At 44.3% G+C, this 17,317-nt stretch overlaps 1 protein-coding gene across 1 annotated transcript in view; it reads left to right on the top strand.

Annotated features, from left to right (window-relative positions):
• The first annotated feature begins 3,009 nt into the window (after nt 1–3,009).
• Nucleotides 3,010–17,317, top strand: part of LOC140203273 (thyrotropin-releasing hormone-degrading ectoenzyme-like) — a 150,115-nt gene continuing 135,807 nt past the window's right edge. Inside the window, exon 1 of the mRNA XM_072269289.1 lies at nt 3,010–3,680. Coding sequence (XP_072125390.1) covers nt 3,010–3,680 — 671 coding nt within the window. The remainder of the gene's footprint in view (nt 3,681–17,317) is intronic.

Here is a 17,317-nt window from a genome sequence, read left to right on the forward strand (position 1 = left end):
TTTCTGAGCCAAACTGCTAACATTTCTGTTGAAGGGTGAATATCTTCTTCTGGTATGGAGTATATGCTGTATGATTCTGGACTGATGAGAATATGGAGACTTCCTTTCGGAAATCTTTGGGGGCTGCTGAACAGTGCAAGCTTCACTAAACAATTCTTTTTCATCATTAACACAGCAGGTGAAGCTGTGAGAAACCCTGAAATCCAAAATCCTGGGGCATCAAGAAAGAAGTTGAAAGTTGGGTTGGGACTGGAGCTGCACGTAAAGCAGATCAGGTAAAGAAAGCAAGTTATCTTCTCTAAACGATATTAATGAACTAGCCAATCTTTTAGGTGGGTGGCAGTGTAGAGATACATCTCTACCAAAGGAGGTGTATGGCACTCCTTCCCCCTGCGAACCTGCTGGTCACCCTTGGGCAAGGTGTAGCACCCGCTCAGCCCCCTCGATCAGGGCTGTGAGAAGCCATGGGAGCAGCTGGTGGATGATGGTATCAGCAGTGTTGTAATGTGAAAAAAGTCACCAGAGAGAGAAACTGAAGCCAATGGATATAGAAGTAGTTTGTTAAACAAAAACGAGCATCAAACATCATATTGAGACCCTTTCTAGAGGAAGAGGCCTGTTCAGCCCAATATTACATGACATTTTATATGCTGATTAAAGGACAATTTACAATGCTCCCTTTGAATTATATATAACTTTCACACCTCCTTCTTCGTACCCACACTCCAGATATTCCAAAATGTATGTTAACCAGCATTGTCTGGTTTTTCAAAAGAGTAAACAGTCGATGTTTCCGGCTTGACTCTTCAGTAGCCCTGATAGAAGGGTCTCAGCTAGAAACGCCGACTGTTTACTCTTTTCCACAGATGCTGCCTGACCTGCTGTGCTCCTCCAGTATTTTGTGTGCGTTGCACTGCCGATTTACCCAATTCTCCAAATCCTTCTTCTGCAGACCCCCTGTTTCTCAACGCAACCTGCCCCTCCACCTATTTTTTTGTATCATCTGTAAACGTGGCCACAAAGCTATAAATTCCGCCAGCTGGATCGTTAATAAGTAACGTGAATAGTCGCGGACAGGACTCGGACCGCTGCGGAGCACCGCTAGTCACGGGCGGTCGCTGGGGGCGCTATGTTCGAAAGCAGCTTCAATGAACTGTTGGACATTTTACAGTCACTGCCTATAACTTCATCAGTTGTCAACTCCAGTTTAAAGGAGTCTGCGGCAGCGGCCTCCCCCGCCCCCTCGCTCCAGTACAGCTGCACTTTTGGACGTCGCTGAAGAGAATACACGACTATTCCCTCGCTTCTCTTTTCTTCACACATCGAGTCGTTTTGGATTGTCCGTCCAGTTCTATAGAATACAAATTGATATGCATGATTTTCTGATCCCGACAATTATGAGAGAGGTGCTACGTATACTAAGGATTATTTGCAGCTTTATTCTACAAGTTTTAAAACTCATTTAGAGGTGTATTAATTTTTGCGAGTGGGCGGCATTTCTAACATCTAAAAATACCGAGCTGCAGCAGATTCGTAATTGCAATAGGATTCCATGGGTGGCTGAGATTGGTGTGTGGGGTGGAGATGCCAATTGCCCTCTACAGATGTTGGTGGGGGTGGGCAGAGGCAGTTCGCTGACGTACAGACTGCGGGCGGATCAATCGAGCCGCTGCAACTCCCTGTCAATCAGCCTTGGCTCCCTCCTGGGCGCAAGCGGTGCCGCGGGAAAACGAGAGGCAACTCCGGAGCAGGCCAGCGAGGGAGGGAAAGCGCATCCTGCACCGCAAGCAATTCGGCACATCTTCCTCAACCTCATCAGGAACACACCTCGTTCTTCACTATCAATGTTTGCAGTGAACGTTTTGCAATGGTGCACGTTTCTGTCTGAGACTTTAAAAATCGCTTCTATTTATATTCCTTATGTAAATTGTACATGTGTGTAGAATTTGTTCACGCTTATTTCAACATTTTAAGGTATTTGCAAAATGAATAGTTAATATGGAGGGGGTGTGGTGTTATAATTTCCCTTTGCTATATCGTAGAAGAGCCGATATCCAGACAACGCAAACGCATTTACCTCTGGATATTACCTCTGGATTGGCTTGATTGTTTGACTTATCGTGCTGGTTTCGGAAGAAAAGGTTGGCGGGACGTGCACAGGTGCAGCAGGGATCCGAAGCCGTGTAACAACCGACAGGGCTTCGGCGATGTAATAGATGCTACGATTTATTCTAATGCTGTGTTTGTGACGGGCGTTGGTGTTATCATTGGAATTCTACCTTTTGTATAGATTTGCCACTCGTTGGTACAGATGCATTCGTTCATCCCATTTTTTTTGAGCACCTGGGAATGGTGCTAACGCTCTAACTTAAAATGGGAAATTTATTATTGACTATATTCAAATCAAATAGTCCAGGTTTATAGCGAAAGCCCGGGTGCATAATGAAACAGCAGTTATTCATTCCGATACGATCTGCCAGCTTTATTTGGGTCTTTCCCCTGATGCCTCTGCTCAGCCTAATCTCTTACTCTCTCTCGCTAGAGCAGGTTGCAGATGGAGGGACGTGGACGCTGTTACTTTGATGAATGGCACTTTTCTGTGGAGGGCTGTCCAGGAACATACAGCAGCGTGGAGTCTTAATCGTTCACCTCCGTTACTTAGTTGGCAGTGACTTGCTACCACAGTAACAGTCTGATTTTCTCCTGAAGGAAAAAAAATGCCGAGCCGCGCATATCTGAAGTTGGCAGCAGTAAAAAAGACAGGTGGAATTTAACTATCTTGGAACTAAGAACACGGTCACTTTAGTTACTGATTTAGAGACCAATGTTAAAAGACTATATATATATATATAAATTAATATCGGGAGATGGGATTTCTTTGCCCGTTTGGAACAAAAGTACTGATTACCTGAGTTAGTCTGGCACTTGCGCCGTTTGTATAGAATAGCAACAGGGATTCTGATGGCTTTAATAGACGACAAGCGAGACAAAGGCATGCCTTTCACGCAGATGGTCATAGAGGAGAACTCAACCAGAAACGGAAGAGGGCTGTCCGATCAGTGGGCCGATTCAATGGTGGTTCGGCCCAGGACCACCGAAAGGCACATCACCGTGCACAAAAGACTCGTGCTCGGCTTCGCCATTTCCATCTTGGGTCTCATCATAGTCACAATCATAGCGGTGCTGCTGAGCGTTAAATTTGAGAAGTGTGGCGTCGGAAGTATCAAAAGGATAGTGAACACTACTTTGTACAGTGGAGGCAAGTTCAACCAGAGCAAGGAGGGCCGGCGTAAAGCTACGGATCTACCCTGGGCACAGGTGAGATTGCCCTCTTCTCTAAGACCCTCTCACTACGATCTGAACTTAACTGTTTTTATGGACAACTTTACCTTCTCCGGAGCGGTCCTCATTCGCATTGACTGCGTGAACTCCACCAGACACATTATACTGCATGCGGACAAACTGTCGGTTCAAGGGGCAGAGGTGACTGTCGCAAACAGCTCGGTCCCCCTGGGCGTCAGAAAGTATTTCGTGTACCCGAAGACTCAAGTTTTAGTGATTAGTCTGGCTCAGCCTCTCAAGGCACGCGAACGCTACACCGTAAAAATAAACTACGGCGACAATATAGGGGAACTGATTGGCTTCTTTCGGAGCCCGTTTGTGACATCTGGGGAGACGAGGTAAGTTTCTAAGAGTGGTTAAGTACTACCTTGGCCTATTAGCAAACAGTATGAGTGAAGAAAATTTAGCTGTGAAGAAAATTTAGCTGTGATTTAACTTGCATATGTAAAGAAATGTGTGCTGAGGGACGATTGCACTATCGCAGAAACCGCTATATAGCGCAGAATGGCGATGTGAAATGTTGTATTATGGTGTATATATGTTGGAATGATGCAATCCACCATCCACTTATACAATCCAGTGGGTCGCTCTAGAATAGAACAGGAAATAATAGACATATTAATTATCCGCACAGGACTGAATAAGATTTCTAATTACTGTAGAATAATTTAAAGGTTTAAATGTGATCTAACGAGATACTAGTGGGTTACTATGTATCGAGGTACAATGTTAAAACCCTTCCTAAATCAGTGCTGTACCACAAGGTATGTCATACGTTGACTGTTGTGGACTTTTTAAATAAAGGTTGGATTTCAGTTGTGTAGCAGCGCCATTATCCTTGAATTACACAATTCTAGGCGATTGGAAGGCAAACTGTATGGATACTTGCTCCTGATGTTTAGGTTGCTGACGTGGTGCCAGCAGGGGCTGCTGTTCTGGTCGTTCGATGATATGAGGCCAAATTAGAGAAAACTATTGAAAGCCCGTTTTGGTGCCTATAATGTATTTTGATCCTCACTGTTCGACCCTAAAGTGTTGCTCAGACACTAAAGATACCACACTCACTTTGTCAGACCAGAGGGGCGGTTTAACGTGATGATAATTTCCTAAAACATCCTCAGGCACATCACAGGAGTTGAGTCTTAGGTGCCCTGTGGTATGACGTGGGCGATCCTGGACTTCCCATGACCATGATTGTTCTTGGCAAGTTCTTCTACAGGAGTGGTTTGCCATTGCCTTCTTCTGGGCAGTGTCTTTACAAGAGGTGTGACCCCAGCCATTATCAATACTCTTCAGAGATTGTCTGCTTGGTGTCAGTGGTTGCATGACCTGGACTTGTGATCTGCACCAGCTGCTCATATGACCATCACCTGCTCCTATGGCTTCACATGACCCTGATTTTTTTTTGGGGGGAGGGATGCTAAACAGGTGCTACACCTTGATCAAGGGTGACCTACAGGTTAGTGGAGGGAAGAAAATCTTTAGTTATCCTTTGGTAGAGGCATAATTCCAACCTGCCACCCATTGCTGCTTACATCATTGTGGGAAAAACAGACTTCATAGACCCACACCACTCTGACCACAAAGCTCAGTGCCCAGGTAATATTTCTAAGAACAGAAAATAATTAAATGGGAAACCGGGCTGTTTGACCATCAGAAAATAAAAATAAGTACCTTTGGCAAACAGCTTTCCGAAGTGATTAGATGTGTATGCTCACATTGGACTGGAGTGATGCTTTTCTACCTGCCAGACTCTGATTTTATATAGAGATATGGTGTGGAACGGGCTCTTCCCGTCCAACAAGCTGCACCGCCCAGCAACACACCTATTTAACCCAAGCCTGATCACAGGACAATTTATAATGACCAATTCACCTGCTAACTGGTGCGTTTTTGGACTGGGGGAGGAAACCAGAGCATCTGGAGGAAACCCACACAGTCACAGGGAGAATGTATAAGCTCCTCACAGACGGCATTGGAACTGAACTCTGAAATCTGAAATGCCCTGAGCTGTCATAGCATCATGCTATCCGCTACACTGCTGTGTGAACGAACAGGATACATTGATGCAAAATTATTAGAAACTCACAATCATTTCTGGGTCCCACTTACAAAAGATTCACTGAGTCATCATGAGCCGTCTTCTTTGGGGGAGACTCAGTGTGAGAATTAAATAGACGGGGGGGGGGGGTTCAAATTTTCCAGCACATTTCAGTTATTGTGATTTATTAGGCAATTTGCAAGTGACTGGAAAAAGAATTTAAATTTAATCAGAGGGGCCATTGTGGGAGTGTCCATTGTTGGAGTGGATCAGTGTTAGAGTGCAGTATTTGAGGCTTTGGCAGAAGAAGCTTAGGCACGAAGAGGTGAAGGCTAAGGTAAGTTTCTGGAAAGTTTCTTTCTTTCTCTGTCTATTAGTGCACAGAGAGTGAATCCAGGGTTGGTGTTGTGTTCTTCATGTCAGATGTGGAAATTCCGTGAGATCTCCAATCTTCTCCGATAACTACATCTGCATGAAGTGCATCCAGCTGCAGCTCCTTAAAAACCATGTTTGGGAACTGGAGCTGCAACCCGATGACCTTCGGCTCGTACGGGGAATGAGGATGTGATTGATATGAGCTACAGGGAGATAGTGACCCCTAATGTGCAGGAGACAAGTAGGCGAGATAGAGGAAATGAGCAGCCAGTACAGAATCAGGATCAGGTTCAGTATCACTGGCATCTGTTGTGAAAATTGTTAACTTTACAGCAGCAGTATAATGTAATCCATGATAAATAAACATAGAGAAAAAACTGAATTACAGTAAATACATATGTCTGTTAATTAGTTACTGTAACTTAAAATAAATAGTGCAAAAAAAAAGCCCTAGAATAAAACAGTATTGAGGTGGTGTTCATGGGTTCAATGTCCATTTAGGAATCGGATAGCAGAGGGGAAGAAGCTGTTCCTGAATTGCTGAGTGTGTGCCTTCAGGCTTCTGTACCTCCTACCCGATGGTAACAGTGTGAAGAGGGCATGTGCTGGGTGGTAGGGATCCTTAATGATGGATGCTGCCTCTGTAAGGCATTGTACTCCTGTGGCTGTTCACCTCAATAACAAAAGTGCTGATTCGGATACTGTATGGGGGGGGGGCGTGGTGAGGGGAGACGACCTACTGGGGAAAGCTGCAGAAACCAGATCTCTGGCACTTAGTTTGACTTCTGTAGCTCAGAGGGGAAGGGAAAGAAGAGCAGAGTGGTAGGATAGGGAATTCAATGGTTCGAGGAGCAGACAGGAGATTCTGTGGATGTGAAAGGGATACCCAGATAGTATCTTGCCTCCCATGTACCTGGGCCAAGGATGGCTCAAATTGGATCCACAGCATTTTAAAGGGGGAGGGTGAACAACCAGAAGTCATGGTGCATATTGGTACCAAAGTTCAAAGTGTAAAGCAAATTTATTATCGAAGTACGTATATGTCACCACATACAACCCTGTGATTCATTTCCATAAATCTATTGAATAATAATTATATCAGAATCAATGAAAAACTGCCCAATTAGAGCATTCAAGCTGAGTGTAGAAGACAAAAAACTGAAAATGCAAATGAAGAAACAATAATACAAATAAATCAGCAATAAATATCCTTGAGAATGAGTCCATTAGTTGTGGGAACATCTCAATGATGGGCAAGTAAAGTTATCCCATTGGTGCAAGAGCCTGATGGTTGAGGGGTAGGAACTGTGGCTGAACCTGGTGGAGTGAGACCTGAGGCTCCCATACCTTCCTGATTGCAGCAACAACATAGGTAAGAAAATGGATGAGGTCCCGAAGAGTGAATATAGTGAATAAGAGTGAATAGAGAGGAAGAGTATCTGAGTAGCCAGGGCATCAAAGGTTATGGTGAGAAAGCCGGGGAGTGGGACTAAATGGGAGAATGGATCAGCTCATGATAAAATGGCGGAGCAGACTCGATGGGCCGAATGGCCGACTTCTGCTCCTTTGTCTTATGGTCTTGTAGGGAGTTAGGAAGGAAGCTGAAAAGTAGGGCCTCATGGGTAGTAATCTCTGAAGTTCTGCCTGTGCCACACACCATTGAGGGTAAGACTAGGATGATTTGATAGGTGAATGTGTGGCTGAGGAATCTGTGCAGGGGGAAGGTTTCAGATTTCTGGATCATTGGGATCCCTTCTGGGAAAGGTATCTTCTGTACAAAAAGCACAGGTTCCAATATCCCCGTGGGCAGATTTGCTAGAGCTGTTGGGGAGGGTTTACACTAGCTTGGCAGGGGTACAAGAGGAAACGGGCAGACTGGAGGAGAGGCCATATTGAATTTAGTGCTAGGCAATAATCCACGTCAGGTGTCGGATCTCTCAGTGGGACAATGATAAGACAGAGGATGGGGCAGTTGGTATACATGTAGATGCAGCATTGTAGAGAGTCTGTGAGGAAGGATGCTGATCATCATTATGTATCTTGTCATATGATGTGGGCAATCATAGTCTTATCCATAACCGTGATTGTTCATGACAACTTTTCCACAGAAGTGGTTTGCCATTGCCTTCTTCTGGGCAGTGTCTTTACAAAACGGGTAACCCCAACCATTATCAATACTCTTCAGAGATTGTCTGGTGTCAGTGGTCACATAACCAGGACTTGATATGCACCAATTGTTCATACGACCGTCCACCACCTGCCCCCATGGCTGCAAATGACCCTGATCGGGTAGGGGGAGGGTGGCCTAAGCAGGTGCTTCAGCTTGCCCAGGGGTGACCTGTAGGCTAGTAGAGGGAAGGAACGCCTTATGCCTTTGGTAGAGATGTATCTCCACCTTGCCACCCTCATGAGGAAGGTTAGGCAGTTGATAGGGCAAAATTGCACCGAGTTGGATGGGTTGAAATGTGTCTAACACAAGAAGTATCAGGAACAAGATTGATGAACTTAGAGCATGGATCAGTAAGTGGAGCTATAATGTTGAGGCTGTTAAAGAGGCTTGTCTGCCACCAGGGCATGAATGGCTGCTGGATGTTCCGGGCTTTAGATGTTTCAAAAGGGACAGAGGGAGAGGTAAGAGAGGTGGGGGAGTAACATTGTTAATCAGGGATATTATCACAGCTGCAGAGAGGGAGGATATTGTGGAGGGATTGTTTGCTGGGTCAGTGTGTGGAAGTTAGTAACAGGGAGCAATCACTCTATTAGCAACAGAGACACCAAGGAACAGACCAGGAGGCAGATTTTGGAAAGGCGCAAAAATAACTGGGTTGCTGTCATGGGTGATTTCATTTTCCCTGATATTGATTGGCACCTCATTTATGCAAAACGTTTGGATGGGGTGGAATTAGTTAGGTGTGTCTAGGAAAGACTCCTGACTCAATATGTAGACAGGCCAAATAGAGCAGAGGCCATATTGGATTTGGAGCTATGCAATGTACCATGTCAGGTTTTGGATCTCTTAATCAGGGAACATTTTGGACACAGTGAACTCAACTTGCTGACCTTTACTATATAGTACAACAGACTTGTCTTTGTTGCTATAGGGTGGTCTAAAAAATACTTGGGTAGCAGAATGGAGATACGTCTTTACCACAGGAAGTGTAAGGTGCTCTTTCCCTCCACTAGATGGCAGGTCACCCTTGGGCAAGGTGTAGCACCTGCTTAGCCCCCCAGTCAGGGTCATGTGAAGCCATGGGAGCAGGTGGTGGATGGTCCTATGAGGAGCTGATGTATATCACAAGTCCTGGTAGTTCAACCACTGACTCCAGGCAGACAATCTCTGAAGAGTATTGATAATGGCTGGGGGTCACCTATCTTGTAAAGACACTGCCTGGAAGAAAGCAATGGGAAACTACTTCTGTAGAAAAAGTTGCCAAGAGCAATCATGGTCATGGACAGACCATGATTGCCCACGTCATACAACATGGCACATAAGCTCCCTTCTTCCGTCTACACCGACTCAGTGAATGATCCCTCCATGATGAGCTCCCTTTCTGAGCTGTGATAGTATCCCTGATTAACAATGCCACTGCGCCATCATTTTTACCTCGGAGAGGGATAGGAGCAGATGATATGGGGAAGTATTTAATTGGAGGAGGGTGAATTATAATGCCATTAGGCAGGAACTGGGGCACATACATTGGGAGCAGATGTACTCAGGCAAATGCACAATAGAAATGTGAAGTTTGTTTAGGGAGCACTTGCTGGGTGTCCTGGATAGGTTTTCCCGATTGAGGCACGGAAAGGATGGAAGGGTTAAGGAACCATTGTTGACAAAAGATGTGGAACATCTAGACAAGAAGAACATAGAACATGGAAATCTACAGCACATTACAGGCCCTTCAGCCCACAATGTTGTGCCAACCATGCAGCCTACTCTAGAAACTGCCTAGAATTTCCCTACCATACAGTGCTCTATTTTTCTAAGCTCCATGTACCTATCTAAGAGTCTCTTAAAAGACACTATTGTATCCGCCTCTACCACTGTTGCTGGCAGTGCATTCTACGCACCCACCACTCTCTGTGTGGAAAAACTTACTTCTGACATCTCCCCTGTACCTACTTCCCAACACCTTAACACTATGCCCCCTTGTGTTAGCTATCTTAGCCCTGGGAAAAAACCTAAGGCTGTCCACATGATCAATGCCTCTCATCATCTTATACACCTCTATCAGGTCATCTCTCATCCTCCGTCACTCCAAGGAGAAAAGGCCAAGTTCACTTAACCTATTTTCATAAGGCGTACTCTCCAATCCAGGCAATGTCCTTGTAAATCTCATCTGCACTCTCTCTATAGTATCCACATCCTTCTTGTAGTGAGGTGACCAGAACTGAGCACAGTACTCCAAGTGGGGTCTAACCAAACTCTTATATAGCCGTAACATTACCACATGGCTCTTGAACTCAGTTCTACAGTTGATGAAGGCCAACACAACATACAGCTTCCTAACAATACTGCCAACCTGTGCAGCAGCTTTGAGTATCCTATGGACATGGTCCCCAAGATCTTGCTGATCCACCACACTGCCAAGAGTCTTACTATTAATATTATATTCTGTCTTCAAATTTGACCTACCAAAATGAACCACTTTGATGTGTGTTGCTTGAATTTCCAGCATCTGCAGAATTCCTGTTGCCTAGCCTGCTGCGTTCACCAACAACTTTGATGTGTGTTGCTTAAAATGAACCACTTCACACTTATCTAGGTTAAAGTCCATCTGTCACTTCTCAGCCCAGTTTTGCATCTGATCGATGTCCCGCAGTAACCTCTGATAGCCCTCCAGACTATGCACAACACCCCCAACTTTTGTGTCATCAGCAAACTTACTTTTACTTCCACCCTTTTACTTCCTCATCCAAGTCATTTATAAAAATCTCAAAGAGGAGGGGTCCCAAAACAGATCCCTGTGGAACACCACTGGTCACCAACCTCCATGTAGAATATGAACCATCTACAACCTCTCTTTGCCTTCTGTGGGCAAGCCATTTCTGGATCCACAAAACAAGATCTTCTTGGACCCCATGCCTCCTTACCTTCTGAATGAGGCTTGCATGGGGAACCTTATCAAATGCCTTACTGCAATTCATATACACTATATCCACTGCTCTACCTTCATCAATGTGTTTTGTTACATCCTCAAGTATTTCAATCAGGCTTGTAAGGCATGGCCTGCCCTTGACAAAGCCATGCTGACTATCCCCAATCAGATTATGTCTCTCCAAATGCTCACAAAGTGAACTTGGAAGATCCTGCCTCTCAGGATCTTCTCCAACAACTTGCCCACCACTGAAGTAAGACTGACTGGTGTATAATTTCCTGGGTTATCTCTACTCCCTTTCTTGTATAAGCGAACATTTGCAACCCTCCAATCCTCTGGTACTTCTCCCATCTCTATTGATGATCCAGAGGCACAGCAATTTCCTCTCTCACTTCCCACAGTACCCTGGGGTATATCTTGTTCAGACCCAACAACTTATCTAACTTAATGCTTTTCAAAAGCTCCAGTACATCCCTTTCTTAATGTCTTTATGCCCAAGCATTTCAGTCCAGTGCAAATCATCACCACAATTTCCAAGGTCTTTTTCCCTGGTGAATACTGAAGCAAAGTATTCATTAAGTACCTCCGCTGCCTCCTCTGAGTCCATGCACATGCAGCTGATTGGTCCTATTCGCACACGGCTCATCTTCTTGCTCTTCACATACTTGTAGAATGTCTTGGAGATTTCCTTAATCCTGCTTGCCAAGGCCTTCTCATGGCCCCTTCTAGTTCTCCTAATTTCATTCTTGAACTGCTTCCTAGCAACTTGTAATTTTCTAGAGCTCTACAGTACCTAGTTTCTTGAATCTTTCGTAAGCTTTTCATTTCTTTTTAACTAGATTTTCTACATCCTTTTCTACAACCATAGATTTTCTACAACCATACACCATGGTTCTTTTACCCTACCATCCTTGCCCTGCTTCAGTGGAACGTACCAATGCAGAATGCCACGCAAATGTTCCCTGAACATTTTGCACATTCCTGCCATGCATTTCCCTGAGAATATCTGCTGCCAATTTATGCTCCTAAGTTTCTGCCTAATAGCATCATATTTCCCCCATCTCAATTAAATGTTTTCCCAAATTGTCTGCTCCTATCCCTCTCCAGCGCTAAGATAAAGAAGATAGAGTTGTGATCACTACCTCCAAAACGCTCGCCACTGAGAGATCTGATACCTGACCAGGTTCGTTTCCAATACCAGATCAAGTACAGCCTTTCCTCTAGTTGGCTTAGCTATATATTGTGAAAGGAAATCTTCGCAAACACACCCAACAAACTCCACCCCATCCAAACCCCTTGCTCTAAGGAGATGCCAGTCCATATTAGGATAGTTAAAATCACCTATCACAACAACGCTATTATTATTGCACTGTTCCAGAATCTGCCTCCTTATTTGCTCCTTGATGGGGGGAGGGGTCTATAAAATAAAACACCCAGTAGAATTATTGCCCCTTCCTGTTTCTGACTTCCACCTACACTGACTCAGTAGACAATCCCTCCATGACTTCCTCCTTTTCTGCAGCCGTGATACTATCTCTGATTTGCAATGCCATGCCCCCATCTCTTTTGCCTCACTCCCTGTCCTTTTTGAAATATCTAAAGCCTGGCACACTCAGCAGCCATTCCTGCCCCTGAGACATACAAGTCTCAGTAATGGCCACAGCTTCATAGTTCCATGTACTGATCAACGCTCTAAGTATATCCACCTTGTTTACGATACCTCTTGCATTAAATTAGATACACCTCAAACCATCTGACTGAGTGCATCTTTGCTCAATCATCTGCCTATCCTCGCTCACAAATTCCCCACACATTGTCTCTACTTGTGCACTAACCACCCCATCCCCTGCCCTTTCACTTCGGTTCCCACCCCCCTGCAAATCTAGTATAACCTCCCCACCAGGATATTGATTCCCCTCCAGTTCAGGCGCGACCCGTCCAACTTGTACACCCTTCCCCAGAAAAGGTTCCAATGACACTGTCCCCTGCACCATCTCTTTAGCCACTCTATTTTTCTCTATTTTCTGCTCTATTTTCTGCTCTATTTTCTTGTTTGTGACATTCTACTGCCGTATCTGCCATCCTGCCTGCAGAGTACTCTGCAACCAAGACCAAATCAGCAATAACGAGAGGGAAAACCTACCCGTCTTACCTGTTTCTTTGGCCTCAGCCTCTTCTCATTGAAGCCTCTTGAGTCAAAGCCTGCAAGTTCCCACTCTGACTTTAGCCCCTGCTCCGACCACGGCCACTCCAGTGATGGTCACTCTGCTTGACCCTCTCTCTCTTTTATGGTTTATTAGTATTTGGAGAAGCATGGGCTGATTAGGGATAGCCAACATGTCCTTGTGTTGGCCACATCCTGCCTCATGAGCCTGAATGAGCTCTTTAAGGAAGTGCCAAAACATATTGATGAAGCTTGACTAGTGGATATGGTGTAAATGGATTTAGTAAGGTATTTGATAAGGTTCCCCATAGTAGGCTCATACAAAAAGTCATGAGGCAGGGGATCTAGGGGAACTTGGCTGTGTTGATACAGAATTGGCTTGTCCATAGGAAACAGAGGATGGTAGTAGATGGAGAGAACTCTGCTCTGGGACCTCCTGCTCTTTGTGATTTTTATAAATAACTTGGATGAGAAAGTGGAAGGGTGGGTGGATAAGTTTGCAGCCAACATGAAGGTTGCTGGAGACGTAAGTAGTATGGAGGGTCATTGTACTCTGCAATGAGACATTGATGGGATGCAGAGCTGGACTGAAGTGGCAGATGGGGCTCAACTGGGAAAAGTGTGAAGTGATTCACTTTGAAAGGTTGAATTTTAAGGTAGAATACAGGGTTCATGGCAGAATTCTTAGCAGAGTGGAAGATGGATCTAGGGTCCAGGCCCTTAGAACCCTCGAAGTTGTTGTGCATGTTGATAGGGTTGTTAAGAAGGCATATGGTGCGCTGGCCTTCGTTAGCTGGAGGACCGAGTTCAAGGGCTGTGTCATAACATAGCTCTATAAAATCCAGGTTAGACTGTGTTCAATTCTGGAAGGATGTGAGAGTGGAGCGGAGTTTACCAGGATGCTTTCTGGACTCGGGGGGATGTCGTCTGAGGGTAGGTTGAGCAAGCTAGGGCTTTTCTCTTTGGAATGAAGGAGACTGAGAGGTGACCTGATAGAGGTGTACAAGATGGTAAGAGTGGACAGCCAGAGACTTTTTTCTAGGATGGAAATGATTAATGCAAAGGAGCATAATTTTAAGGTGATTGGAGGAGATGTTGGAGATAAGTTTTTTTTAAACAGGGCAAGTGATTGATGCATGGAATACCCTGCCAGGGTTGGTGGTAGAGACAGATACATTAGGGGCATTTAAGAATCTCGTAGACAGGCACATGGATGATAGATAAATTAGATTATGAGGACACTCAATCCTCGTTTATTGTCATTTAGTAATGCATGTATTAAGGAATGATACAATGTTCCTCCAGTATGATATCACAGAAACACAAGACAGACCAAGACTAAAACTGACAAAAACCACATAATTATAACATATAGTTCAACAGTGCAAAGCAATACTGTAATTTGATAAAGCAGACCATGAGCACGGTAAAAAAAAAAGTCTCAAAGTCCCAATAGCCCCATCATCTCACGCAGGCGGTAGAAGGAAGAAAAACTCTCCCTGCCATGAACCTCCAGCGCCGCAAACTTGCCGATGCAGCACCCTGGAAGCACCCGACCACAGCCGACTCTGAGTCCGTCCGAAAACTTCGAGCCTCCGACCAGCCCTCCAACACCGAGCACTGAGCACCATCTCTGCCAAGTGCTTCGACCCTGGCCCCGGCCGCCAAGCAACAGGAAAAGCTGAGGATTCGGGGCCTTCCCCTCGGAGATTCTGGATCGCACAGTAGCAGCGGCAGTGGAGGATTATGTAGCAGGGAAAGGTTAGATTGATCGTAAAACAAGTTAAATGGTCAGCACCACACTGGGGTCTGAAGTGCCTATCCTGTAATGTTCTATCAGTTGGAAGGGTGTTATCAGAAGTGGAAAAAATGGTTGATTTCAGGCCATCAGTTGCATTGATCTGTTCTTGCTACATTAAAGAATTATACCACAACCGTGAGCACAGAGGATGCAGGGGACTCTGCAGATGGCAGAAGTTCTGAGTAACACATACAAAATACTTAAAGAGCTGAGCGGGTCAGGCAGCATCTATGTTGGGAAATGTACAGTCGACATTTCAGATCTAATGTTCCAACTTGTCACAGTTACAAGTACAAAATAGCTGCTTTGCAAGATGTACTGGTTTTGGCAGTTAAGTTAGATACCAATTTCAGATAATTTCATGTTACAACATTTTATCTTAAGGGAAAGATAGAAAAATAACTGGTGGAGTTTATACTTCTGGTGGCGCTAACTTCTTTCAGACCGATTATCTTGAGTTGATTCCTGTTCAGACCGATACAGAGAATCTCCTTCCTGCCTGAAGGAAAGACTTATTTGAAATAAGCTTTGATCGTTTCAACCCTCACAGATAATTTTCCAGAGTTTGAAGCTAATAAGTATTAAAAATTTTGTGTTCTTCCTCAATTGTTACGGTATGTTGAAGCATTCATTTGACTTGACAAAAAGTGATAACTGAAAAAAAATTCTCTCCCCCTCCCTCTATTACCCACTCTAGTCTTTTTCCTCTCCTCACCTGCCTATTTCTTCATCCTGGTTCTCCTCCTCCTTCCCTTTTTCCTATGGTCCACTCTCCTCTCCTCTCAGATTCCTTCTTCTCCAGCCATTGACATTTCCCATCCACCTGGTTTCACCTGTACCCTTTCAGCTAACCTCCTTCCCTCCACAACCCTTCCAACCTTTTTATTCCGGTGTCCTCCTCCTTCCTTCTCAGTCCTGAAGAAAGGTCTTGGCCTGAAACACTGACTGTTTATTTCCATAGATGCTGCCTGACCTGCTGAGATCCTCCCTAATTTTATATGTGTTGCTTTGGATTTTCAGTAACTGCAGTCTTGCTTGTGTTTATGAACTGAATGGATTTGACCTTGTTTGTCAAATTGTTTTGACATGGATGGTGAAATACAGAATGATGACACACAGATCGATTTAATAAACAGACTCTTGACATAATGAATTGCTCTACAAGGTTTAATGCTTGATGAAGGAGAATTGAATCAAGGGAGTTTTATCAAACATCTAAACCAATCTGGCTGCATAAGGTATAATAGAATATTTCAAAACTTGTTCAGTGCCCTAATCATCAGCTTCTAGGTCCCAATCTGTAATCATGTAATGTCGCAAAAGTCGTCAATTATTCTTTGGAAGAAAAGTTTTTAGCCAAAATGAGTCCTTTATCTAATAGGTCTAAATTCGATTAATTTGACATTCACCAAATTTTCTGTTTGTGTGATCTGTCTGGCTACATTGCTTGCTTGAACTTAGACTGGAGATGATTGGAACAATTCACTGGATCATAGACACAGAAGTCGCGGAGAGTCCAGATCACTGTGAATCCTGCACAAGGCCTCCCAAGTCCCAGTTTTTTGTATTTCCTCTCCATTCAGAAAATAGTCAATCCTTTCATTTCTTCTACCAAAGTGCATGACTGTACACTTCTCAAGACTGTGTTCCATCTGCCATTTCTTTGCCCTTACTCCTAATCTGTCTAAGTCCTTCTGTAGCCTCTCTACGGTACTTCCTCAGAACTACCTGCCCCTCCACTTATCTTCATATCATCTGAAAATTTTTCAAGAAAGTCATCAATTCCATCATCCAAATCATTGACAAATAATGTAAAAAGAAATGACCCCAATGCAGACCCCTTTGGATCACCACCGAGTCATCGGCAGCCAACCATAAAAGGCTCCCTTTATTCCCACTGTTTGCCTCCTGCCAGTCAGCAATTACTTTATCCATGCTTGAAACTTTCCTGTAAAATACTGGGCTCATAGCTTGTTAAATAGCCTCATGTGTGGCACCTTGTCAAAGGCCTTCTGAAAATCCAAGTACACAACATCAACTGATTCTCCTTTGTCTATCCTGCTTGTTATTTCTTCAAAGAGTTCCAATAGATTTGTCAGGCAAGATTTTCCCTTGAGGAAACCATGCTGACTATGGCCTATTTTATCATGTGGCTTCAAGTACCCTGAGATCTCATCCTTAATAATTGACTTCAGCATCTTCTTAACCTCTGAGGTCAGACTGACTGGCCGATAGTTTCCTTTCTTTTGCCTCTCTCCCTTGAGAGTGGAGAGACATTTGCAATTTTCCAGTCTTAAGGAACCATTCTGGACTCTGGTGACTCTTGAAAGATTATTACTAATGCCTCTATGATATCTTCAGCCATCTCTTTCAGAACTCTGGGGTGTACACCATCTAGTCCAGATGACTTAACTACGATAAGACCTTTTGGTTTCCCAAGAACCTTCTCTCTAGTTATGGTAACTTCACACTTCATACCCCTGACATCTGGAACTTCC

This window comes from Mobula birostris, chromosome 9 (assembly GCF_030028105.1).
Source record: "Mobula birostris isolate sMobBir1 chromosome 9, sMobBir1.hap1, whole genome shotgun sequence".
NCBI lineage: Eukaryota > Metazoa > Chordata > Chondrichthyes > Myliobatiformes > Myliobatidae > Mobula > Mobula birostris.